Source organism: Lagenorhynchus albirostris, chromosome 4, assembly GCF_949774975.1.
Source record: "Lagenorhynchus albirostris chromosome 4, mLagAlb1.1, whole genome shotgun sequence".
Classification (NCBI taxonomy): domain Eukaryota; kingdom Metazoa; phylum Chordata; class Mammalia; order Artiodactyla; family Delphinidae; genus Lagenorhynchus; species Lagenorhynchus albirostris.
This window is the reverse complement of record NC_083098.1, coordinates 86,513,838-86,541,806: the sequence shown is the minus strand read 5'-3', so window position 1 is coordinate 86,541,806 and position 27,969 is coordinate 86,513,838. Positions and strand designations below refer to the sequence as shown.

At 41.8% G+C, this 27,969-nt stretch overlaps 1 protein-coding gene across 1 annotated transcript in view; it reads left to right on the top strand.

Annotated features, from left to right (window-relative positions):
• Positions 1–380: 380 nt before the first annotated feature.
• NWD2 (NACHT and WD repeat domain containing 2) overlaps positions 381–27,969 on the top strand; it is a 202,430-nt gene continuing 174,841 nt past the window's right edge. Inside the window, exon 1 of the mRNA XM_060147319.1 lies at positions 381–531. Within this exon, the coding sequence (XP_060003302.1) occupies positions 381–531 (151 nt within the window). The remainder of the gene's footprint in view (positions 532–27,969) is intronic.

Genomic DNA, 27,969 nt, shown 5'->3' with positions numbered 1-27,969 from the left:
GGCCCCGTTGACCGCCCCCTCCTCTAGCGGCGGGCGCGGGCGGGGACATGGCCATGGGCTCGGCTTCCTGGCGCAAAGAGGCGCCGCGCCCGTAGCCGCCGCCACGCTGACCTCCCGCTCCCGCCCGCTACTGCGCTGAGCCCTGGCAACAAGCGAAGGCTGACGCCCAGAGGGGCAGGAGGCGGCGGTGAGAGGGGCCCGAGGGTCCGTATGGCCGCTCTCCGCCGGCCGTTGGTGTGTGCCACGGAGCTCGCCCGCGTCGCCTCGGGCTCGGAGCGGCTCTGAGCCGCGCCGCCTGCGGGGATCGACCTAGCCGTTCCGCGGAGCCGCGGGCAGGAACCCGAGAAGCAGGAGTCGGCGGCTCTTCCTCTCTGAAGGCAATGTGGCCGGCCGGCGCGGGCACCAAGCTGCCCTGTCCCCGGGACTCTGCGCTCCGGCGGGCGGCTTTCTCTGGGAACCTCACCGCCCTGCCTTCTCACCTGATGCCAGCCGGCCGCAGCGTCCGGGTCTTCATCAGCGCCAACCCTGAAGGTAAGTCCTTTGCTTGCGCTTGTCCGTCTGTCCTTCTATCCGTCTACGCGGCGGAGCCAGAGAGAGTGCCATGGCACAGCCGGGCGCGCCGTGCGTCCCCGGCGCTCCCTTTCTCTAGCTAATACCGAGGCTGTCCTGAGCGCTTGGGACTTTAATTTGAATCACTTTTCTTCTTCCCTCGCTCATTCCTTCTGCCTGCTGACTTACCCTGGGACACCCATTTCTCGCCCCCTGGGTTCTTTTCCCTTGGTCTGAGAAATGTCCGAGGTATTAACAGACGCTTCTGGAAGCTTCATCCTGCCACTCCCCACCCCCACCCCGTTTTTCTTTCCTTTAGCGGTTTCTTCTCCGAGGTTATCGTGAAACGTCCTCTCGCTCTCTCGGCTCCGCGGCAGATTCCTGAATGGGGGCTCCCTCCTCTGCCACTTGTTCAGGCCGAGGCGAAGTGAGAGCATGGGGTTCCCCGAGGCTTGCCTCTTGCCGGTGTGCTAGTGGGACCCTTTGTCTTGGGGAGCTAAGGAGACTCTTGTGAACCCAAGATCCGCAGAGATCGAGGGGAAACGCGCTGTGCGGTCCCGAAACAGGCTGACGCTGGTTTCCAGGTGGAGCGTTCAGGATGAGTTCATCTCTACAGTTGGGTCTTGGGCTAGATGGCCCCGGTCTAGAACTTGGCCTTCTCAGTCGTGTTCCAGCTAAAGGCTGGGGCCCTGGTAGCTGCTAAATGAAAACTTGTTGATTTATTGCATTCACAAACCACAGCGGCTGAGCTCCGGGTGGTCAGTTTTCTCTCATCACTGCCTATCAATTCACAGTCCTGAACGTTAACTTTCATTCCCAGTAAGTGAAGAAAAAGTAGGATGCATTTGACTTGGCTTGGATAAAACTGTAAGAGTTGCTCTTTCCCAGAAAAATAAGTGTTTGGCCCTAAGATGAGTTTATAGGAGACTGAAATAGGCGTGTGAGATGGGAAACTTGCTACACTCTAACAAGCCTTGGTTCTGACAGAGAAGGAAAGGAAAAAAAGAAAGTTAACAGTCATATGGATAGAATCATCATTGCAAAACCCAAGGTTCTGGTTGCCTGTAAAAAGCATTCAGAGGACCTATAAAAAATAGCTTTCTAAAAAAATTACTGTTTCATAAAACGCTAGCAGAAATTTCAGGTACAGTTCACCTTATGACAAAGGGATTGGGAAAAGAATCAAATAGATAACCCACAGTGACTAGTATTAGAAGGGCTGTACACTTTTGAGGGAGGGTATGACTGTCCTCTTATCAATTTACAACTCTGTTTCGCAGCACTTAGTAATTAAGGAGGCTTTTTGAAAGCTGCAGTACATTCTTTAAAATTCCTTTCATCTGAACTATGTCTTACAGGATTTTTTACTTAAATCTGGATAAAGAAAACTGTGGGGCTGTGCAGCATGTTGAAGGACCTAAGGAAGTTTGCAACTTAAGTTTTCGGTGTTGTTTTTAAAAATATTGATAAAACAGTATTTGAGAGAATTTAATTTTCCTGAGCTTAAGAAAAAACCTCATAAGAAGTGTTAAGTGTGCTGATGTAAAACCAGTTAAGTCACACTTTTCTTTAAACAAGTTTTTAAATACAGTGAAAAGTCTGCTAATATCATTAGTAGTTTATTTTTCTTTACATTTGTAATTTCTAGGATAAAAATCAGTGATAATGGATTTATATCAAGTTAGCTTAATATTGAATTAATATTCAAGATTAATGTCATTTTTCTTAAGCCAGTACATGTGATTGTATAAGTTTTCCCATTTCTTGAAATACAGTAGAAGCTTCAGTGTGTATTAACATTAGGACAGCAGACAAGAGAGGGGGTGAATCATGCCTTCTGGTCACTGAGCTGGGCAGCTTGAACATTGATCTTAAAAGCCCAGAAATGTGACTCTTACCTGAGAAATTGCAATAGGAGCAGGACTTCAACTTTTATCCCAAATGGAGAGCCGAGGGTATGTTAAATAGAAAAGACAGAGATAGGTATTTTCTTTAAGAGCCTGAACATGAAGCTTTGCGATCTCCGTAAATGCTCTGTCAGAGACAGCACTTTACCACCAGATCTTTATGGATATGACTCAGGAAGCAAATGGTTGTGTTTTGGTGCGATCCCGTATTAGATTGTTGGCCAATACTCAAGAGCCTCTCCGCTGTCAAATTAAGACAAAGAATTTTATCTCATGCTTTTCTTTACAAGCGGGAATCCAGTTTATGCTCTAAATAAAAGCTTCTCTGTGTTGAACTCATAGCAGTACTTTTAAGAATCCAGAAAGGATCTCCCTTAGATTGCTTTACAGAGCTTGTATGAAATTTCCCTATCAGTAATTAGGATAATACATGTTTTTAGAACATAGGTTAGCTCAGTCAGTAGTTCGGTTTTCGTTCTCAAACCCTGTGAGGATGGTAGACCAGAGGGTGTTCTCCCTATTTTACAGAGGAGAAAACTGAGGCACCAGGTTAAGCTCATCTAGCAGAATGAAACAAGCTGGAGCTCATCTAGCAGAACTCATCTAGCAGAATGAAACAAGCTGGAGCCTGCAGGGCCCTCAGAACATCTCTCTTGGTACTTAGGTTCATGCCTGATTTCTGTAAATGTCTTAACACCCATATGGTCAAGAAAGTCAGCTGGCTGTAGTGAACAATGCTGGCCTTCCTCTTGAAGCCTGACAGCCACAAGAAGCTGAGTAGCAGGAAGGAACCATAGCTGCCCTGACCCACTTTACCCCCATGAAAAGGTAGCCATAGGAGCATTCAGGGAAATGGCAGGATTTTCTGAACTCTGAAGGACACATTCCTATTCAAAAGCATATCTGCATCAGACCTGTCCCCACTGTGTGATAGACACTCAAGAAGAACCAGTGTGGGAGAGGAGTAACTGTCCCCCGTTCTCTTGCGTGGACGGACCTTGGACTTCATCTAGTCCCACCTCCCACCAACGTAGCAGTCCCATCTGTGGCATCTTTATTAATCCTTGGAATTTTTCCAGTCATTTAACCACTGTCTCTCTGCCAGAATGGCACTTATACCTCCTTGGAACAGTGGTTCTAAAGCACATATAAATTTCTCCACTGTGATTAGCCTGAACTGAATTGTCCGTGAATATGCAGAGGAGAGGAGCCTGCACAGTTCTCTCCCTGTGACTGAAATTGGAGGGGCCTGTTAAATAGTATTCCTCTTCTGTGCTTCATTTCTTACCCAAGGCTCCTTTCCTTATAAGGACACATCTCATATTGGGGACTCTACTTTCATCATCTCATCTAAACCTGATTACCTCCCAAAGGCCCTACCTCCAAATATGATCACATTGGGAGTTAGGGCTTCAACATATGAACTGGGGGGGGCAAACACTCAATCCATAACATTCTGCCCCTGACCCTCCCACAAAATTCATGTCCTCCTGGCATGCCAAATACATTTATTGCATCCCAACAACTGCAAAAGCCTTGTCTTGTTGTAGTATCAACTCTCAAGTCTGAAGCCCAAAGTCCCAGCTAAATAATATGTGGGTGAGACTCCAGATAGGACTCATCGTGAAGCGAAATTCCCCTCCAGCTGTGAAGCTCTTAGATAAGTTATAGGCTTCCAAGATACCATGAGGGGACAGGTGTAGGATAAAGTTTTTCATTCCGAAAGGAATGAGAAAACTGGGAAAATTAGAAGGAAGAAAAGGATGAAGGGTTCCAAGCAAATCCAAAACCTGACAAGACAAATGCCATTAGGTTTTAAGGCTCTAGAATAATCCTTTTTGATGTGATGCTTTGCCTTCTGGACGTGCTGGGGTGGCAGTCTCACCTTTATGGCTCTGCCGGGAGGGAATCACCCACCCAGGCTCCAGGAGGCCCTGCCCCCAAGTCTTTAGGCAGAGGCCACCTCCCCTGTTGAAGCCCAGGTGATGCCTCCCCCAACTTTGAAACCAAGGAGGCAGCCCTGATGACCTCTGAATCTTTGGGGTCATTCTTCCTTTGTCTTCAAGAAGAACACATGTTCACAGGCAGTAGCCCTGTGTTTATAGTCCTGTAGGGCCTAAGAGGTCTGACAGCCTTCCTTTCTGTCAACCGGTCTCCTCCAGTTCACACTGGCCGTGTTTCTGCTGGGCGGGGGGTGGGGGGGGGGTTAAGGGGGGACGGTCCATGCTTCACACATATACTCGTTTCTTTACCAAATGGTTGTGTGACCACACCCTTACTGTTCTTTTCAGAACAATGTTTTTTGCAATATGGATAGGCAGAGAACTTTCAAGATCATCAAGTTCTGGTTCCTTTTTGCTTAACAGTTATTACTTCAATTCATCTCTTTCTCATTTTACTATAAAGAGAAACCAAGCCAATCCTGCAATACTTTCTTTAGAAATCTCCTCAGCTGAACATCGTTTCATTGGTTCTAAATTCTACCTTCCACAAAACACTGTTCAGCCAGTTCTTTGCTACTTTATAAGTCACTTTTTCTCCATTGTCCAATAACATGTTTCTCATTTCTGAGAGTCACCAGAAGGCCTTTGTCGTCGATAGTCTGGTCATGATCGTTTATGTATTCTCTGAGAAGCCATCTCTCCAGCTCTCCTCTTTTCTTTCTGCGCTCTTACCAGAGTCTCCTTTAACAGTCCCTTCATGGCATTCTTGGCTTTTTCTAGCATGCACCTCAAAACGCTTCTAGCCTCTAGCCAGTTCCAGAACTGTTTCTACATTCTTAGATATTTGTTAGAGCAGCACCCCACTTCTTGGTACCAAAATCTGTCTTAATTTCCTAGGGTTGCCATAACAAATTACCATAGATTGGGCTTTAAACAACAGAAATCTATAGTCTTATGATTCTGGAGTCTAGAGCCTGAAATCAAGGTGTTAGCAGGGCTGTGCTCCCACTGAAGGCTCTAGGGAAGAAACTTTCTCTGCCTCTTCCTACTCTGATGCCAGTCCTTGACGTCTGTGGGCTTGTGGCTTTATCACTCCAGTCCCTGCCTCATCCTCATATGGGGGAGAGAGAACTCTTGTGTCTCTTCTTCTAAGGACAGTAGTCCGATCATGGGACCCTACCCTCATGACCTCATCTAAACCATTATCTCCCAAAGGCTTCACCCCAAAATACCATCACATTGTGGGGGGTTAGGACTTCAACATGTGAATTTGGGGGGATACAGTCCTTCAGTCCATAATAGGTAAAGTCTAAACCTGAAAAAAGACCAAATATTGCCTTTATAACTAATAAAAGCTGAAGCAGGCCAGTACTCCTTATCTGTGATCCCGTAGGCCAGATGCGATTTTGCAATTCCACATTTTTTTAGATTTAGGGGGAAAATGGTGCATATGCTGTTTATTATTATTAATATCTGATAACCAGATATGAATATGTTTATAAGAAAACATGACTAAGTGCTGTACTGTAGAACTTTCTGCAATGCTGAGGGTCTTTATCTGCATTATTCTGTGTGAGAGCACTATTTACATATGGCGGTTGAGCTTTTGAAATGTGGCTAGTATGACTAAGAATTTGAATTTTTAATACTTCACAGTAATTGACTTAAATTTAAATAGACTCATGTGACTATTGGCTGTTGTATTGGACACATAGCTCTAAGTGGGGTAATAAGGACTGTATGTGACTATTGGCTGTTGTATTGGACACATAGCTCTATGTGGGGTAATAAGGACTGTAAGTGGCATCATGTCCATCAAGGTCAGGTTTTGCCACCATCGACTGAGGTCACTTCAGGTTTTGCTGCCAGATGAATTGGGGAAAAAATTTGTTTTCAACACTGGGGGATTTTGTAATTGCAGGTAAGGGCTGTGGCTCTTTACTGGGGAATGTGGCTTTTAACTTGAGGCAAGTGGGTTTCCCAGTACTGAACCTCAGAATTGCACAGACTTACCCTCCCCATCACTATCAGCAGTGGACAAAGTCCAGACCCCTCCCCATGGACAGAGTTGAGCCCTCTAAAATTTAAGATACAGAGGAGCTGAGAAGAATGACAGGTTTACTTACAAGAGAGAAAGAAGGGGCTGGGCTGTTTGTGCTCAGATTTTCCTTCCAAATGCATCCATCAGATAAAGACACTTGTCCCCTGAGGAATAAGTGCCGGCCCTGTCCACGGCTACTAGTAGATCCCTCTGTGTGTCAGGAGACATCTGGAGTGGAGAGAAAGATACCTCCAATGCCTTTTTTGTTTGTTTCCTATCCCCTCACCACCCCCACACACACAGATTTATGCACTGGTCATCTTTGAAGATTGTGCACTTTTGTCTACAATGTTAATGATTGGATGCTGAGTCCATTCCCACGTAGACTTTTTACTTTATTCATCTTTGCATCTTCCCTGACTCTCTTCTCCATTCCTTTGGAGTCTTGGTGGGAAAGCTTATTCTCCAATTGGCAGAAGCCGCGGTAACAAGAGAGAGATAATCCCTACAGTTGCTGCATCCAGTGGCCATTGGCTTTAGCTTGTGCTCCCAGACAAGAGGCAGAAGGATGTGTGTCAAGAAATTCGCAAGAAGCCTATGAATATTCTTTACCATGGTTCTTCTTACCTTTCCTACAATGCTAATATCCAGGCTCCTTATTTTTTCATTGTTTTTAATGAGTCATTAGAAAAAATAGTTAAGCACAAGAAGCATTTATATACTCTTCTGATGCTGCAAGAATATCTTTCAAAGTTGAGAGTCTTAAAGGAAAATATCGTGAACAGCTCTTTTATGATAAATGCACACAGGACATTTATAATAAATGAATTATAAAATTTTAGTGGTTGAGTCTTCAAGTCCTTCAGCAAACACTATTCAGGCAGGAGAGAATACTAGATACAAGTACAGACTTGAGAGCCAAACTAGCCAGGTTTGACGACTCCTCAGTCCACCGTGTAATGCAGTGATTTCTTAAGCAAGTTGTTTAACTTATTTGTTCTCAGTTTCATAATCTTTAAAAGAAGACAGTAGTACCTGCCTCACAGGGTTATTGAGTAGATTAAATAAGCTAATAGACGTAAAGCACTTAGAACAGTGCTGGACACTTATTAAACATTGTTTGCTATTATTATCCTTATCATCTTTATTAGTTTCCACTGTGATCCAGACACTGCAGGTATGGATATGCGGAGAGGAACAAGGCATTTCGTGCCCTCAAGGGAATGCCGTCTGTGAAGCTATCAGAACTCAGTAGTAAAAATAAAAGCCGTTCCAGATACTGTAGGAAACAGTGTAAGGGTTGAAGGAGTGAAAGTCAGGGGCACCATTAGGCATTTAGGTCCCATTGCCAAAGCTGTCACCCAGAGGTCAGGAAAATGTGGAAGCCACTGCCAGGATCACAGCTGCCGCTGGGGACTGGGTAGCTGGCTGGCTTCTACAAGCACGTGCTGAACCCGAGTGTCAACCACAGCTGGTGGCAGAAGAACCTCCCTGGTTCCCCTTGCCCTCCAGATCTCACACAGATTGTCCATCTGGCAGAACAGGATTGCATTCGGACCCTGGCCACAAGTACGACTAGGACCCTCCAGGCTTCCAGCCCCTCCATCACAAGAGAGAGAATGAAAGAAGTGCTATCGGATGTTCAACCCAAGAAACAGTATCTGGCCCGGGGTGGGAGGGAAGGCATATTCACTCATTCACTTATTCAACCACTAATAAGCCAATGAGTGAAGCACCCACTCCATATGGGTGCTGTTCTGTGCTTAGAATACAACAGTAACAAAACAGGCCGGGTCTCTGCTCTCACAGAGTTTACGTGAATCATAAATTATATGTGATGGGCACTGAGCTAAAATATGAGCAGAGCGTTAAAGAGACAATGAGGGTGAGTACGCCAGCTTGGGGCTGAGGATGCGGGGTTGGGAGGGCCCCCCAGAAGAAGGAGTGGAGAGCCAGGGTGTAGAAACTGTTCTCTACGGTAATGGAATATGAGGCAAAGAGATGGCGAGATCTCTACAGGGAATAGAGAGGGATCACCTTGATTATTCAACGAAGAGCTTTTATCCTTTTGAATAAGAGTGGCGCTGATGTCTTGAGGGGATGGTATCGTTTGTCCCTTGAAAGTGGCTCATTTAGAATGACATTTAAGAAAGCGAGACTTGGACCATAGAGGTACTCTGTGTCCAAATAGATCGTGACTTGATGGTTTCATAAATCATCTACTGATCTTTAAAAATTCTTGTTACACCATAGCAATGGTGCATTTGCCATTTTAAAGGACGTCTGCGAGTTTGTATTTTGTTTCAGTTGTCTGTTGCTGTGTATCAACTTGCCCCAAAACGCAGTGACTTAAACCAGTGATTTACTGGTTTACACATTTCTCACTCCTGTGTCTGGCTCCTCGGTGCTCCTCCATGAGAGCTCCCTCGCTCCAGCTTATTCTTATCATTCAGCATTCATTGTAGGGGATTGGCTTCCCCAGAGAAAGGAAGTGCAATCTGCTGGGCCTCTTCAGGCCTGGCCTCCGAAGTCCCAAAATGTCACTTTCCCTCCCCCTGCGTCCTATCTATGTGAGTCATTAAGGTGAGCCTAGAGTCACAGGGAGGGGAAGGAGACCCCATCTCGTGATGTGGGGTGAGGCACGTGCATGCAGGGAGGGGAGGATTTCATGGTGGCCAACTATGAAAGCTACTGAAAGTCCCAGTTATGTCGTGTGGTTTCTTTGGCTCGGCTTTGTCCTAATTAGATTAAATCAGATAACACGTGAACATGTAGTAACCTGATAGCCTGACACATAGCAAGTGCTCAACAAGTTACTAATCATAATAGCTGTTGTTGTGATGATGATGAGTTGTTGAGGCTTGACAGTGACTCTGTAAACTGTACCCTTCTAGATCCCCCCAAATTCTGAACTGAGGGAAAAAAGACCAAAGAGTTTGCAGATAGGAAATCAAATTATCACCATTTTTGCTGACAAAGGTAACACCAGAGGATGCTTTTGTGCTTCCTAGCACTAAACATCGGAATGAGACAGTCTTCTGCCCCCACACTGGCAGTGGGGCTGGGGAGGGTGAGGGACGGAGGGTCTGCTCCACAGAACAGGAGTCTGGAGCGGGGAGCACAGCCACGCTCTCTGTGAACAGACGGGTCACTTCCCCAGGGAGAGGGGTGAGCAGGTGGGTAGAGCTTGCCTGGTTTATTCTTCCCACATTTTCCAGTCAAACAAGTCACCCTTTAACTTCCCACCCGATTCTGGAGAGGGTAAGCGGGGCAGTAAAGAGAGTCCAGGAGTCTTCCGCTGCAGAAGGGCTTCTCTTCCCTAGCACGAATATTCACTTATTTCGACTTTAGCATATGTACACGGTGGAAGCCTTCAGTTACCCAGGATCATTTAAATCAGATCATCTAGTTTGACATACCCCAAATTATATCCCAGTGAAATATCTTAATACAAAGAAGAGGAGACAGTGAGCTATAGGGTGTTACATACCTTATATATAAAAGCAGAAATTCCGTGCAAATATCCGTATCAGAATACTTTTGTAAGGTAAGTGCTTAGCAGGGCTTTGGGAAAAGTCACTTTATCTCTCTAGAAATAATTTGTCTTAAACCCCTAGGTTTTGGGGTACATTGATATGCTGCAATATACAACTAAAAAGGACAAACTCACAAACACCTTTTAAGATGGCAAATGATAGAATTCCTACAGATAACAGGCACTCATCTACAAAGCAGTCGAGTTTGATAAAGTAAGCGGACTGTTCTTTTCAACTCAGGAAATTCTTTTAAGTCTCGTTCTTCATGGTCGTGTGATTTAAATAAAAGTAAAACTTGTAGTAGATGGCTCACAAGGATTCATAGGTGCTGAGTTATGTACAATCTAAAAGAAAATGACATTAACTTAAAGATTCCTTTGTATAACTTCTTCAGAGCTTGGTTTCCATCATATTTTTTGCTGGAATTAAACAGAATTCATTCTACAAATTAACATATGTTGGCTGTTGTATAATTAGAAAAAGATTTGTGTGATACTAAGTTACTGAAAGGTTAAAAAACTGCAGCTTTGGATGCAATTCAAAGGGAATAATACCCACTTCCAATTAAATACTTCCTTGAAATCTCATTTTCAATCCAGAATATTTCAAAGACTTTGACGTGGGGGTACACTCAAAACAGAGAGCAAAGCCTAGATGTCAGGTGTCTTATTCCAAGAGTGATTCCAACTGCAGAATCTAACTCAGAAATGAAATCACAAAATTGAAAGGGTATCCTTCATAATGCTGAATCTGATCCATTATGTATAGTATCATTCAGAGATATTCTTGCCCCTGAATATATTTTCTTTAGATTTTATTCTAAGCATCAGCTGCACTATTGGTTAGATAGGCATTGTATACACCCAACTCCTAACTGATTGGTGTGGAGAGTTACAAAGGAAGTAAGAGACACATGCTGCTGCCTTTATTTTTTAGACTCATCCATCTAGGAGGCAGGACCAACACAGCTGCCAAAAATATCAGTGCAAACACTGGCTGTGAGAGGGATGTTTGTGCGCAAAGGTCAATTGGAATAATTGGAATCAAACTGTCATATCTGATATCCCAGTCAGGCATGAACTGGTCAAGTTTTGTTAAAAGGGAAAGACCAAGATGCGTCAAATCTAAGAGAGAGCCCTCTCTACTGCAGTGGAGTGCCCAGCGGGGAAACTGGTCCAGCTGCAGGTGATGAGAAGCAGTCTCTCTGCTGAGACCACTGAAAAGAAGACATGAAAATAAAAGCTCCCTCTTAAGCCCAGGGTCACTCTCTTCGGAAGCCCACTGTAATAACAGAAAAAGGAATATGCAGGAAAAGTGTAAGACCTTCCCACCTCTGAGAAGCTACCATTGGTGGGTATGTATATGCAAACTTGTGGGGGATGATTGCATTCATAAAATAGGAATTTCACAATTTAATGAAATCACTCTGAACTAGTAAATCTTATAAAGTGGGAGGCTTTTGTCATGTGGCCCCCCAATTTTTTGTACTCCTCCCTTTGACAGGTGGAATCTATGACGTCTTTCCTCGAATCTGGGCTCTCTAACTGGTTTTGGCCAATAGGATATAGAAGAAATAGCTGGGCCAGGCTTTTAGAAATTGTTCACTTCATTTTCTGTCTTTGAAACACTTGTCCCTTAGACCCCAGCCACCCTTGAAAAGATCCCTTAAGAGAAGTGAGCGGTAGCACCCCCACCCCCCACCCTCCGCCCACCCCCAGCAGAGTCCTCCCGGCAGACCAGTGGTATATGGAGCAGAAACTCCCTCCCCACCAAGCCCCGCCCAAATTGCAGATCCAAGAGAAAAATGAGTGAGGATTGTTTTAATTTGTTATGCAGTAATAAGTAAAAGGCATAAAATGAAACAAATGCACTATAGTATGGGCTGGCTAAGGTGAAAGAATTTGGGGGGCACATCTGGATTTGCATCCAGAGATTTGTTATAATCTTGGTAAAGCATTTAATTTCCTCAAGCTTCATTGTCCCTCAAACTGCTGACTTTTGAGCATAATATTGGGTTGACCAAAAAGTTCGTTTGGTTTTTGCCGTAACATCTCACGGAATAATAACAATGGTAACTACCTTCGAGGGCTAGCATGAGAAATAAATAAATAAGCACCTAAGACAATGCCTGAAAGATAAGGAGGGCTTAAACATTCTAGATCAGAATTTGCTAAAAGCCCTAGGCGATACAGAAAAGAGGCATAAGGTTACAAGGGAATGAGAATTACTTCAATCACTGCTCTTTTGTAAATTGTGACATGAAATGGGTCATTGTTCCTAAATTATGCCACCTATATAATCATGTAAGCTTTTAGCTAGAACGGATGACGTAAAACAGTGTATTTTTTAAATGTTGGTTTAACACCTAAGTTCAGCCCAAATTATGAGGCATTAAGTTAATAAGTTACATCTTTAAATAAAAGAGCAGCCACACCTTATAACTTACTTTCAAAAAAGTTATCTGGGAAAAAAACCTCTTTTGAAACCATACGTAGCAAGCAGATTTCAATAAAATGACATTCAAAAAGAATAAAAAGTTAGCACTTTCTCCTTTTAATGTAAGATGTACTAAAATCTTATACTAAAAATCGTTTCTTTCACACATAGAGTCCCTTTAATGTTGCTTTAAATCTACATGAAGGTTCATAGGTCATTTTTTTAACTCCTGTTCGTCTTTTAGGCCTTGATGCACAGTTTGCTTTGCCACAGATGTTCCAAAGAGCATGTCGTGGCCACATTTATGTGGGAAGGACCACTGTTGTTAAAAAAAAAAAAAAAAATGAGCGGCCATCTTTATCTAGGAAGGAGTTCAATACAAATCTCATGGATGATTGAAAACTGTCTCATTCCAAGTGGCTGCTATGGTAGAATGCCCCAACCCTTATGTAAGTTGATCCTTCTCGTGTGCCTGTAAATGTTACTGTAAGCCTGCATTATATTGAGGAGATAACATAGGCATTCCTGTTGAAGTTTGGGGTGGAGGAGGGTAGAGAGGAGGCGTGAAGAGAAGGGAGGAGATGGAGCTCTTAGGTGAACCAGTGCATAAATACAGCCAGGGGTAGATGCATGATAACTTGAATCTGGAAAGGGTTAATTCATCTGTGCACTAATTCTGCCCTATGAATCTCAGAGTAGCATGGAACTGAGAGAGGAGGCCCTGGCATCTAAGAATTTTGAAACAGAAACAATGTTTGCTTTTGAACTTTGAGCTTGGTACTCCTTGGAAAGAGCTAGGTACTTCGGCAGTCTAGTCCCCCCTCTTGGGGCAGGAGAGCCAGAAAGCTGAGCATCCGCAGGGCGGAGGGAAGCCAGGAGCCTGCCATCCTGGATGTACCTTGTATGATTGTTTAAAAAAGAAAGGAAATCAAGGGGTTAGCCAAATGCTTTGGTACTTCTACCAAGATTTTTAAATATTTGAAACTCACTCTTTGGATTCAGTTCTTATTTTCTAATCTTTTCTTTTTGTCGTTCCTTGCCATTTTCCTTTTGGAAACTTACAATCTATCTCAGCTGTGTCAAAAAGAAAAAAAAGTTTCACTTTTGCTGATAGGATAGGAGCAGAACAGACCCATGCTCTGCAGGCGGCTCTAGTGGGTGTATAAGCGGGAGGGAGGGGTTCCTTTTTACACTCTGCTGACCTCAAAATGCGTAAGTAAGTTGCTTCTCTGCCAGCACCTGCTCATGGGGGCAGGGCAGTACAGGTTTCTAGGCCAGGAGTTTCATGCGATACCACGGCATCCAAGAATCACATCACTAGCATCCTAGATTCAGTACTGCCAAATGTTTACCTGTTGTGTGACCTGGGGCAGGGTCTAGAATGTCAATCTTCCTTTTCTGTCAGAACTAAAAATATCTATATTGTATCAGTATATCTTACGGAGTTCTGAGGACTAAATTCTAATGTCATATACACACAGTGAGCCCTACGTAGAAACAGAGCGTTCTTCTTTTCTTAAAACTCTTCCAAATACATGAATCTTAAACTGACTCTAAGCCGATATTAAGTAATTAGGTTCCAGTAAAATAATTAATATTGAGTACTCACACAGAGTAGGTGCTCAAGAAAGACTTGTTGAATTCAAAGTCATATTAAGAGAGATGAAAGTGGAGAGGAGGTGGGGGCAGTCTACCCACAGATCCAGCTTTCCCAGGCGTTCCTGCAGGACCAGCTCTAGTGCACAGAACCCATTCCCCTAAGTTGCAGTCCCTGTCGCCTCCCACCCTCACCTCCAGCAGAGCCAACCCTCTCTCTGGCAATATACCCAAACTCCTCATACCTGTACGGCTCCCCTGCCCTTCTGGGTGAGACTAGGTCCCTACAGGGATGGTTGTAGAAACCCAACCGTGCATACCCCATCCCCCAAGCTAGAGCTTCCATGAAGCCACATTCCATGAATACAGCTCCTGATTTTTTGCTGTAGCCACCCAAGGGAGAGGAAAATTGGCGGAGAAGGGCGTCTTCCTCTCAGGAAAGCAGGGACTGAAGGATGATGAGATAAGAAGAGATTTCTGCCATGAAGCCAGACAACAGCAGTGTAGTTTTAAGTTCCCATGCAATTCTCACAAAAACAATGAGAAATCAAATACTGCTAATGTTATGGTCTAGCTGCACTGAGACTCTGGGGACCAGTAAGGAACCTTGCCACTTTCTGTAACATTATCTTTATGGCAAGTTTCATTTTGTGTTCCATTTAAATCATGCGCAGTCAGGCTTGCGTGTCAGCCATTTAGAAGTTGGAGAGATTTGAGCGTTTTCGCTAGAGAACTTTCTCGTTTTCTAATAGCCTTGTGTGTGCGTGTACTATAATGTTTGTGTCCTAGAGGCGACCTGTGGTTAGGAGGCATGAAATGGACTGAAACGTTTTGCCTTCTACTTTTGGTTTGGACAGTACCTCTGCTACCTTGGGCAGTTCTCCCTGGGACTCTTTTCCTCATCTGTAGAATGAGGTAGATGAAACACAGGGCTTCTGGGACATCTTCCAGCTTCAGCATTACATTACTCCATTTCTTTAAACTCCACAGCAGTTCCATTTTGTTTTATTTGTTTTTAAGAAGAGGAAGTGTGTGCTCTAGCTCTGCCTCCTACCTTTGTGAACAATTACTCTATCGTCGGAAAAATGATGATCATATCCCCTGACCTCCTTGACTCAGATGTTTGTCATGATAATGGATGGAGAAGCACTTCTGAAACTGTGGTGTACTGCGGAAGTGAACACTGTTGATTACTGGGATGTCGAAAGTACAGCAGAGGACAGCCAAGTCAGTGGGAAACCTCACCAGGATTTAGAAACCCTTCCCACCTGTTCAGTATTAAAACTGGAGAGTGTGAGTAGGATGAAATAAGCATAAACGTCCTCTTCTTGAGGCGTACAGATGAGACTTTTAGGTTGACAAACTTGTTGTGCCTTTGGGTGAGGTGGTTGAATATAAACTCCTGGATAAAAGGGGTTGCATCTCCACCCTGAATGGTGTGATGGGATTCATCATGTGTGTACATCCAACACAGGATACACACGGGGACTAGTGAGTAATCGAGCCTAAAGTCTCACAATCTGGAGCTGGAAACACTTGGGTTTGAGACCTTGCTCTGTGCCATTTTCTGACTCGGTGACCTTAAGCAAGTTATTTAAGCAAAGCTACAACTAGAGAAATTTTCTCTAAAATTGAACATAGGATTCTTATGAGGCTTAAATAAGATAAAGCTTGTGAAATGCTTATCACCTGCCTGGCACATAATAAGTCCTCATTAAGTGTTAACTAGGTTTATTTTTATCATTGTTGTTACTTATTAGCTCCATTATCTCCTTACCTAGCAGATGCTGACAACTCAGCGAGTTGAAGAGGTGACATCAAGCCTGGCTCAATTAGCTGGCAGTCATTAAAAACAAACAAACAAAACCCTCATCTGCCAGTGGTATCTTGTTGCCCACTCAATTAGAAGAGGGAAAGATATGTGACATGATGATACAGTTGGGAAACATTTCTATTTGTTTATATTAAACCAGAATGTTTCTTTCCAGCTGTCAAGGTTGACATCTTAAGAGGCCATGGTTGTTACAAACATTTTAAAAGTGCTTTTGTAGAATTATCATCAGAAATAAGCTTATGAGCTAGGAGGATAGGCATGCCTTCTTGCTTTACAGTCAGACCCTGTTTTTAATCAGAAATTCACAACAGTCATTTTACAAATATTTATTGAGGGCTTTCTACATGCAAGACACTGTTCTAAGCCCAGATGATACAGAATTTAACTATGTTAAATAACTGTGTTTATTTAACATACACATCACCCCTACTGTCATGGGTTTCATGTTCTAATGGAGGAATCATGTGAAAAAAGCAAATAAATTAAAATATCTTTAAAATATCTTTGTAAACTTTGTAAAGTCCTTGGGATGATGCATACCATGAAGAAAAATGAAGCAAGGTAAGGAGAAAGAGTAATGGGCAGAATTACTTTCCCATCAATGAGTGGTCAGAGAAGGTCTGCCTGATGAGATTTGAACAGAGCCATGCACAGAAGGGAAGAAGGGAGCCAGCAAGATAACATGGAGGACAAGCATTTCTGCCAAGAAGTGCATGCAAAGAAGAAGCAGTAAGTGCAAAGGTCCTGAGGCACAGCATGCCTTAGGTGCCCAAGGAGCAGTAAGGTCAGTGTGGTGGAGAACAGATGGAGACGGCAATTTTCACAAAATGTAACACCCCAGTATAGCAGGCACCAAACAACCAGAACAGATACTGTCTATCAGCAGCCAGTAAGCTGCACCTGTGTGTCTCTGCTGAGCATCAGCCTTGGTAGACAATGAGATCAGGGAACATATGGGGGCCAATATCATGTGCAGCCAGCATGTTATCTAGACTTAGCTCCATAAACCAACTTTACCCACAAAAGATAAGGATTTTTCACTATTTATTTGGGTAGTATCCCATTCATTGATTCCATTTATTTTTAAAAGTGATTCTAAGAGAAGTTTCCAAAAATATTTCCAACATTGTTGGAAAAGAGGGTGTGTCAATATTCACTTGGATCTATATGTAGGTTTGTTAAAAACGAACCTGATCAGTGTTTTGTTCTGTTTTTTAAATTCAGCAGTTGTTCGGTGTCCTAATGATGTAGAAAGGTGTGCAGCCTAACCTGCCTCTACTGGCTGCCTGGGTCCCTGGGAACTAGAATGGAAAGGGATGAGAGACATAATAGTCAGATATTCAGAGGAAGCAGGTGGCAAATGGCCCCAAACCTTGGAAATAATACCCATACAAGAGAGGAAAAAGCCATTTAAACATATGTGACCTGGCTAGACAGGAAAGCCTCTGTGAGGTGGCAGAGAGGATGGGGCCAGCCTTGGTCTCTGGGTGCTGGAAAGATGCATTGGCTCTGCTTCATGTAGCTCCAGGTGGATCCCTTAACCAAGCCTCCTAGGAAATCTTTTACAAATTCTTTTTATTTTATTGTTTTTAAATGAGTTCAAAGTTTATTTCCACTGAATGGATGAGAAGGTCTTTCAGATCAAATGAGGAAAAAGCGTCAAATTTGTTGAACTTTAAGATATTAGGCGATAATAAACATTAGAACAAAAAATTTAAACTTAAAAAATAGATTTTATATCATCCTTGACTTTTTATCCATCCAGATACTGGAAAGTTTCTTTGTTACACGTTTCTGAGTAACATAATGTTATTACTTGATATTTAAAATACCTTCATGCAGAGCATATCTTATTTTTTTAATAATCTTTATTGGAGTTTAATAGCTTTACAATGGTATGTTAGTTTCTGCTTTATAACAAAGTGAATCAGCAATACATATACATATATCACCATATCTCTTCCCTCTTGCATCTCCCTCCCTCCCACCCTCCCTATTCCACCCCTCTAGGTGGTCACAAAGCACCGAGCTGATCTCCCTGTGCTATGCGGCTGCTTCCCAATAGCTATCTATTTGACATTTGGTAGTGTATATATGTCCATGCCACTCTCTCACTTTGTCCCAGCTTACCCTCCCCTTCCCCATATCCTCAAGTCCATTCTCTAGAGCTGTGTCTTTATTCCTGTCCTGCCCCTAGGTTCATCAGAAACTTTTTTTTTTAAATCCATATATATGTGTTAGCATACGGTATTTGTTTTTCTCTTTCTGACTTACTTCACTTTGTATGACAGACTCTAGGTCCAACCTCCTCACTACAAATACCTCAATTTCTTTTCTTTTTATGGCTGAGTAATATTCCATTGTATCTATGGGCCACATCTTCTTTAACCATTCATCTGTCAATGGACACTTAGGTTGCTTCTGTGTCCTGGCTATTGTAAATAGCGCTGCAGTGAACATTGTAGTACATGACTCTTGTTGAATTATGGTTTTCTCTGGGTATATTCCCAGAGGTGGGATTGCTGGGTCATATGGTAGTTCTATATTTAGTTTTTTAAGGAACCTCCATACTGTTCTCCATAGTGGCTATATCAATTTACATTCCCACCAACAGTGCAAGAGTGTTCCCTTTTCTCCACACCCTCTCCAGCATTTGTTGTTTGTAGACGTTTTGATGATTGCCCTTCTAACTGCTGTGAGGTGATACCTCATTATGCTTTTGATTTACATTTCTCTAATGATTAGTGATGTTGAGCATCCTTTCATGTGTTTGTTGGAAATCTGTATGTCTTCTTTGGAGAAATGTCTATTTAGGTCTTCTGACCATTTTCTGATTGTGTTGTTTGTTTTTCTGATATTGAGCTGCATGAGCTGCTTGTATATTTTGGAGATTAATCCTTTGTCAGCTTCTTCATTTGCAAATATTTTCTCCCATTCTGAGGGCTGCCTTTTCATCTTGTTTATGGTTTCCTTTGCTGTGCAAAAGGTTTTAAGTTTCATTAGGTCCCATTTGTTTATTTTTGTTTTTATTTCCATTTCTCTAGGAGGTGGGTCAAAAAGGATCTTGCTGTGATTTATGTCATAGAGTGTTCTGCCTATGTTTTCCTCTAAGGGTTTTATACTGTCTGGCCTTACATTTAGATCTTTACTCCATGGAGTTTATTTTTGTGTATGGTGTTATGGAGTGTCCTAATTTCATTCTTCTACATGTAGCTGTCCAGTTTTCCCAGCACCACTTATTGAAGAGGCCGTTTTTTCTCCATTGTATGTTCTTGCCTCCTTTATCAAAGATAAGGTGACCATATGTGCATTGCTTTATCTCTGGGCTTTCTATCCTGTTCCATTGTTCTATATTTCTGTTTTTGTGCCTGTACCATACTGTCTTGATTACCGTACCTTAGTAATATAGTCTGAAGTCAGGGAGCCTGATTCCTCCAGCTCCGTTTTTCTTTCTCAAGATTGCTTTGGCTATTTGGGATCTTTTGTGCTTCCATACAAATTGTGAAATTTTTTGTTCTATTTCTGTGAAAAATTCCATTGGTAGTTTGATAGGGATTGCATTGAATCTGTAGATTGCTTTGGGTAGTAGAGTCATTTTCACAATGTTGATTCTTCCAATCCAAGAACATGGTATATCTCTCCATCTATTTGTATCATCTTTAATGTCTTTCATCAGTGTCTTATAGTTTTCTGCATACAGGTCTTTTGTCTCCTTAGATAGGTTTATTCCTAGGTATTTGATTCTTTTTGTTGCAGTGGTAAATGTGAGTGTTTCCTTAATTTCTCTTTCAGATTTTGTTGTTAGTGTATAGGAATGCAAGAGATTTCTATGCATTAATTTCGTATATTGCTACTTCACTAAATTCATTGATTAGTTCTAGTAGTTTTCTGGTGGCATCTTTAGGATTCTCTATGTATAGTATCATGTCATTTGCAAACAGTAACAGTATTACTTTTGCTTTTCTGATTTGGATTCCTTTTATTTCTCTTTCTTCTCTGATTGCTGTGGCTAAAACTTCCAATATTATGTTGAATAATAGTGGTGAGAGTGGGCAACCTTGTCGTGTTCCTGTTCTTAGTGGAAATGGTTTCAGTTTTTCACCATTGAGAATGATGTTGGCTGTGGGTTTGTCATATATGGCCTTTATTATGTTGAGGTAAGTTCCCTCTATGCCTACTTTCTGGAGGGTTTTTATCATAAATGGGTGTTGAATTTTGTCGAAAGCTTTCTCTGCATCTATTGAGATGACCATGTGGTTTTTCTCCTTCATTTTGTTAATATGGTGTATCACATTGATAGACTTGCGTATATTGAAGAATCCTTGCATTCCTGGGATAAACCCCACTTGATCATGGTGTATGATCCTTTTAATGTGCTGTTGGATTCTGTTTGCTAGTATTTTGTTGAGGATTTTTGCATCTATGTTCATCAGTGATATTGGCCTGTTGTTTTCTTTCTTTGTGACATCCTTGTCTGCTTTTGGTATCAGGGTGATGGTGGCCTCGTAGAATGAGTTTGGGAGTGTTCCTCCCTCTGCTATATCTTGGAAGAGTTTGAGAAGGATAGGTGTTAACTCTTCTCTAAATGTTTGATAGAATTCGCCTGTGAAGCCATCTGGTCCTGGGCTTTTGTTTGTTGGAAGATTTTTAATCAGAGTTTCAATTTCATTGCTTGTGATTGGTCTGTTTATATTTTGTATTTCTTCCTGGTTCAGTCTCAGAAGGTATGTGCTTTTCTAAGAATTTGTCCGTTTCTTCCAGGTTGTCCATTTGATTGGCATAGAGTTGCTTGTAGTAATCTCTCATAATCCTTTGTATTTCTGCAGTGTCAGTTGTTACTTCGCCTTTTTCATTTCTAATTATGTTGATTTGAGACTTTTTCCTTTTTTTCTTGATGAGTCTAATGGTTTATCAATTTTGTTTATCTTCTCAAAGAACCAGCTTTTGGTTTTATTGACCTTTCTGTTGTGTCCTTGATTTCTTTTTCATTTATTTCTGATTTGATATTTATGATTTCTTTCCTTCTAACTTTGGTTTGTTTTTGTTCTTCTTTCTCAAATTGCTTTAGGTGTAAGGTTAGGTTGTTTATTTGAGATTTTTCTTGTTTCTTGTGGTAGGATTGCTATAGACTTCCCTCTTAGAACTGCTTTTGCTGCATCCCATAGGTTTTAGGTCATTTTGTTATCATTGTCATTTGTTTCTTGGTATTTTTTTAATTTCCTCTTTGATTTCTTCAGAGATCTCTTGGTTATTTAATAGCGTATTGTTTATTCTCCATGTGTTTGTATTTTCTACAGATTTTTTCCTGTAATTGATATCTAGTCTCATAGCATTGTGGTTGGAAAAGATACTTGGTATTATTTTAATTTTCTTAAATTTACCAGGGCTTGCTTTATGACCCAAGATATGATCTATCCTGGAGAATATTCCATGAGCACTTGAGAAGTGTATTCTCTTGTTTTTGGATGGAATGTCCTATAAATAATCAATTAAGTCCATCTTGTTTAATGTGTCATTTAAAGCTTGTGTTTATTTATTTTCATTTTGGGTGATCTGTCCAGTGGTGAAAGTGGGTTGTTAAAGTCCCCTACTATGATTGTGTTACTGTCGATTTCCCTTTTTATGGCTGTTAACATTTGCTTTATGTATTGAGGTGCTCCTATGTTGGGTGCATAAATATTTACAATTGTTATATCTTCTTCTTGGATTGATCCCTTGATCATTATGTAGTGTCCTTCTTTGTCTCCTGTAAGAGTCTTTATTTTAAAGTCTATTTTGTCTGATATGAGAATTGCTATTCCAGCTTGCTTTTGATTTCCATTTGCATGGAATATCTTTTTCTCTCCCCTCACTTTCAGTCTGTATGTGTCTCTAGGTCTGAAGTGGGTCTCTTGTAGACAGCATATATATGGGTCTTGTTTTAGTATCCATTCAGCCAGTCTGTGTCTTTGGTGGGAGCGTTTAGTCCATTTACATTTAAGGTAATTATCGATATGTATGTTGCTATTCCCATTTTCTTAATTGTTTTTGGTTCGTTATTATAGGTCTTTTCCTTCTCTTGTCTTTCTCGTCTAGAGAAGTTCCTTTAGTATTTGTTGTAAAGCTGATTTGGTGGTGCTGAACTCTCTCAGCTTTTGCTTGTCTGTAAAGGTTTTAATTTCTCCATCAAATCTGAATGAGATCCTTGCTGGGTAGAGTAGTCTTGGTTGCAGGTTTTTCTCCTTCATCACTTTCAATATGTCCTGCCAGTCCCTTCTGGCTTGCAGGGTTTCTGCTGAGTGATCAGCTGTTAACCTTATGGGGATTCCCTAGTGTGTTATTTGTTGTTTTTCCCTTGCTGCTTTTAATATGCTTTCTTTGTATTTAATTTTTGACAGTTTGATTAATATGTGTCTTGGCATGTTTCTCCTTGGGTTTATCCTGTATGGGACACTCTGTGCTTCCTGGGCGTGATTTACTATTTCCTTTCCCATGTTAGGGAAGTTTTCAACTATAATCTCTTCAAATATTTTCTTCAAATATTTTCTAAGTCCCTTTCTTTTTCTCGTCTTCTTCTGGGACCCATATAATTCGAATGTTGGTGTGTTTAATGTTGTCCCAGAGGTCTCTGAGACTGTCCTCAGTTCTTTTCATTCTTTTTTCTTTATTCTGCTCTGTAGTAGTTATTTCCAGTATTTTATCTTCCAGGTCACTTATCCATTCTTCTGCCCCAGTTATTCTGCTATTGATTCCTTCTAGAGAATTTTTAATTTCAATTATTGCTTGCTCTTTAGTTCTTCTAGGTCCTTGTTAAACATTTCTTATATTTTCTCTATTCTATTTCCAAGATTTTGGATCATCTTTACTATCTCTGAATTCTTTTTCAGGTAGACTGCCTATTTCCTCTTCATTTGTTTGGTCTGGTGGGTTTTTACCTTGCTCCTGCATCTGCTGCGTGTTTCTCTGTCTTCTCATTTTGCTTGACTTACTGTGTTTGGGGTCTCCTTTTGCAGGCTCCTTGTTCGTAGTTCCTGTGGTTTTTGGTGTCTGCCCCCAGTGCCTAAGGTTTGTTCAGTGGGTTGTGTAGACTTCCTGGTGGAGGGGACTAGTGCCTGTGTTCTGGTGGATGAGGCTGGATCTTGTCTTTCTGGTGGGCAGGACTGCTTACAGTGTTGTGTTTTGGGGTGTCTGTGACCTTATGTTTTTAGGCAGCCTCTCTGCTAATGGGTGGGGTTGTGTTCCTGTCTTGCCAGTTGTTTGGCATAAGGCTTCCAGCACTGGAGCTTGCTTGTCATTGAGTGGAGCTGGGTCTTAGCATTGCCATGGAGATCTCTGGGCGATTTCTTGCCGATTGATTTTATGTGGGGCCAGGAGGTCTCTGGTGGACCAGTGTCCTGAACTTGGCTCTCCCACCTCAGAGGCTCAGGCCTGACACCTGGCCAGAGCACCAAGACCCTATCAGCCACACGGCTTTCTAAAGAGAGCAGTGTTTGTGGTGAGTCTGGCCTCCAGCCAGTGGGTCCGACGCTGACACACTCCTGCGTCTGCTCCTGTTAAAAATTCTTTAAGAGGGAAAACTAAGGCAGCAATTCTGAAGCCCATTATAAAGTTGATGGGGCAAGGACCACCAGCCCTATGGTGTCTGCATCATTGAGGGCAGTAGCAGCAGCAATGAGATTGATGGTAATCAGTAGCGGAAGCTTAAGTGAATTCACCTGGGGCACCTTACAGCCCAGCAGCAGCTGTGATATGACTGCTGTCAGGGACAGTGGGGATGCATGGTACGGGTTTCACAGCTGCTAAGATCCCAGGACACTGTATATGTAGTAAAACCTATAATTGCAGTAGCAAAATGTAATGGCACAGAAGGAGAACGCATAAGCCATGTGTTTCATAGCAGATCCCCAAGGTAATCAAGAGTTTCATACTGGCTATTACTTTTTCATTCATGCATGTGTCCGTTCACTCACAGGACCAATAAGTGTATGGTTGGAGCTGTCCACTGCTTCCCCTCCCCCAGTCTGGTTTGGAAGCTGAGGGAGCATGGGTTACACAAGCTTTCAAGATGTTAACAATCACAAAGGATTGTGTGGCTTTTGGCTCTGGAATCTGAAAGTGCCAGGTGTATCTCAATTTCACTACTTCATAGCAGTATGTCTTCTTTCTGTGAGCCTTTTAAATGGGGCTAGTAATAGGACTTGTAAGCTTCCTATGAGAATTACTGGGATAATATATGAAAAGCACTTAGCTCTGTGCCTGGCATAATAGACACATTAAAGCTAGTTCTGATGATTTAAAATGGGAATAGAAGTATAGACTGGGGAGTGTGGGGGAAGAGGAGGAGAATGAAGAGGAAGAAGAGGAAGAGAAAAGAAAAGAAGGTCGAGCAGAGGGGGAGGAAAGGAGTTAGGGAGGAGAACGTGCAGGGAAGAAAATAGCCGAGAAAAAAAGTCAAACAAATGTGCCAAGCTATGTGAAGAGAAAATATTCAAGCTCCTTATAAATTTTAAGAGAGTCAGAAATTATTTAAGAACCAGAGACTGATAGACTGGAAGGGGCCCTAAATGATGTTTTTTTAAAGGAGAAGAATTTTTTTTTACATGAAGAAGAAATGATTTTAACAGTAAGGTTTTAGATGGTCATTGGAATCAAATGATTGCTTTTATTCCTGTTTGCTGAGTTCCTGTAAACAGTGAGATGAGTAATACTTTCTGAGCATCCCTGAAACAAGATAGTAATTAAAGAGAATGCTAGAGTTGTATCTGATGGTTATTAAGATGGAGATTCCAGAGTACAGTAAATAGCCATTCCATTCATTTCAGATTGAACTAACCAAGCCATTCCAAACCAAAGGAGATTTTGGACTCAAACTCCTTCAATCTATCTGTCTACTTCCAATTCTAAGAGGTAACTGTCAGCTTAAAATTCAGTGCCTGGCCGAATTCAGATGTGATAGGTGATTATTTTTTTTACCAGTCCCTTCCTATATAATAGGAAGATATGGAGAATTTGAGTGGTTTGCTGAAAGTTCCATAGCTGGCATAAACCCCATCTGTCAAGAGCATTTCAGAAGATCTTGCTTTATTCTGGATGTGATTTGGGTAGTTTCTCCCCCTTAGGTAAAATGATGTTTTTCTATCCGCCCTCATCCTAGAGTTGTTTTATCGTTTTGGTTTTTTACAACTTGCTGACCTTTTTCCTAAATAGGTCATTTGGTTTTACAACCAGTAAACTTTGTGTTCTGGAGATTTTGCCCAAGGAGGTTGAATATATTTATATCTGCATGTGTCCATATATTTCAATATGTATTTGAAAGCTGCTAAGGTTATAAAGCACTATGAAATTTCCTGCTCCACAAAATAAAATGAAAACAAATGCCCTTATCCTGTAACAAGACATTTTCAAGAGTTCAACACATGTAAAAATGAGGCTTTATTCTGTAAGAAGTAAAATCAGAAATAAATACAGGATCTCGCCCTTTTTCATTAATGCCATTATACTCTGTGTACATATGTAAGTAATTTCCCATTTAAGTTCTATAAAAGATTGATCATATTTAGATGTACATGATGTTTCTAAACATTTTAGCCACTTAATGTCATTTTCTAATCAAAATGACATCTGCAAGATAAAAATAAAATTTAGAACATTTGTTTTTGGAATAACTTTTTTCTACCATAACAGCTATACTATCAAAACACACTGAAGGTGTTTACTGCAAAATCTATAGGGTAGAATGAACCTCAGAATAGGTCTGCCAACCATGAAGTACTTAAATTAATGCAAATTTCAGCAATATTAAAAACAGATCAAAACATTCAAGTCCAGACCAGATCAAGCCCAAGTCCAGACCATTCCATGACTGGATTGTAAACTTTTCTACCCCTCCAAAACAAGGGGGAGACAGAAGAAAAAGGTCTGTTTCATGGTAGTGACAATACTGAATAATTAAAAAGGGGGGGTAGATAGGACCTTAAGATCCAGATATAAAATGATTACAGCTGCCCCTTAAACAACGCAGGTTTGAACTGTGCGGGTCCACTTACACACGGATACTTTTCGGTAGTAAAAACTACAGTACTGGGCAGTGCATGGTTGGTTAAGTCTGTGGATGTTGTTGACCTGCAGACATGAAGGGCAGACTGTTATACATGGATTAAACCCCCATGTTGCTCAAGGGACAAGCGTACTTCCAAGAGTACCAATTTACCTGTGGTAAATTACACGAACAAGTAAGATGTAATTGAGCCTACTCTGCACAGTCTCTGTAAAGTCACACGGAAGTTTGAGACATGGGATCTACACCCATGAACTTGCAAAATAGCTACTGGCATTGACATCTGAAAAGTTAGGAAGCATCTAACAAATGTAAAACATTTGTATTAGTTTCGTATTGCTTCCATAACAAGTTATCACAAATTTAGTGGCTTAATACAACACAAATTGACTGCCTTATACTCCTAGAGGTCAGAAGTCTGAATTAGTTTCGCTGGGCTGAAGTCAAGGCATAGCCAGGCTTGCATTCTTTCTGGAGGTTCTAGGGGAGAATCTGTTTCCTTGCTTTTTCCAGCTTCTAGAGTCTGCCTGTACTTCTTGGGTCATGGCCCCCGCTGCATCTTCAAAGCCAGTAGTGTAGTATCGTCCACATCTCTCTCTATGACCTCTGTTTCCATTGTCATGTCTCCTCTGATTCAGCTTTCATAGCTCCTCTCCCTCTGACCTCCCACTCTGGTCTTAGTGTGTTTTTTGAAAACAGATTTGCGTGTTTACCTTGTACCAGGAATTATTATTATTATTACAATATAAGTAAAATAATAACTGATAACAATTACAACAATTAATGATAAGTGGGCTCTGCCCCCAAGGACTTCATGTCTGATAAAGGGAGAGAAACACAGAAATAGAAAATAATAGTTGGATGTAATGAGAATTATGAAAGCTGCTTGACCCTAGTGTTATGGGACCACCACATGCCTCACTCCAGTTCTGATTCCTCAACCATTGTCTACTCTTCTTCTTTTTTGCTGTACGCGGGCCTCTCACTGTTGTGGCCTCTCCCGTTGCAGAGCACAGGCTCCGAACGCGCAGGCTCAGCGGCCATGGCTCACGGGCCCAGCCGCTCCGCAGCACGTTGGATCTTCCCAGACCAGGGCACAAACCCGTGTCCCCTGCATCGGCAGGCGGACTCTCAACCACTGCGCCACCAGGGAAGCCCTGTCTACTCTTCTTAATCTGCTTCTCCCTTACCTGCTCCTGTGACCTGTCTTATTTCCAATAGGAGCCCTCTGTGCAAAGAAGATAGCTATGTAGTCAGAAATTATCCATGCGCCTCCTCATCAACCCGGAAGCATCTACACTACCCCTTACCGCCTGTGGGATAAAGTCTTATCTCCAAGTGCCTGATTTGCCAAGCCTTCAATAATTTGGCATTATCCTACCAGCCAGCTAATTTCTTTCTGTACCCTACCCTCACCATATCCCCCCAAATGAAGCCTTTGTGTTTCAGTTTTAAGGTCGACCTCCTAGGGGAATTATTTAATATCAATGTTTTAAAAAATCATATAGATCCCATTCTTGCTTCACCTTATCTAATGTCTATGCCTTGTTTCCCAATTCATTGTCAACTAATTAAGGGCTAGGACTCTGTTACAGTCATCTATCAATTATGAGCACCTTGGACAGTGCCTTGCCAGACAGGCGCCTAGTGAATGAATGTGCAGTATTACAATACATAGCTTGACTGTTGATAAGACAATTACAAATGTAGATTGCCATATGGTCCTTTTATACAGTAAGATCACTCACTGGCATTAGTGATGTTCTGTAATTATTAAGAGCTTCTAAAAGGCTATTTAATAATACTTAGGGGAAAAAGCAGACCATTGGCATGAGGAGTTAGTTTTTAAGAAAATTATTTAAAAAGTTTTTAAGAAAATTATTCTGGCAGCCATATGCATGAGGGGTTGAAGAGGTGAGGGAAACTGGAGGCAGGTAGACAAGCCATAAGGCAGATGCAGTAAATCAAGCATAAGAGGTGAGTATCTGGAAGGAGTTTCCCAAACACCTAGCATAGCCTATTAACATCCATTATTTAAATGTTGCTAAAGCTTATTTGACAAATGGAAATAAGTTATCAGGCTTTATTCCA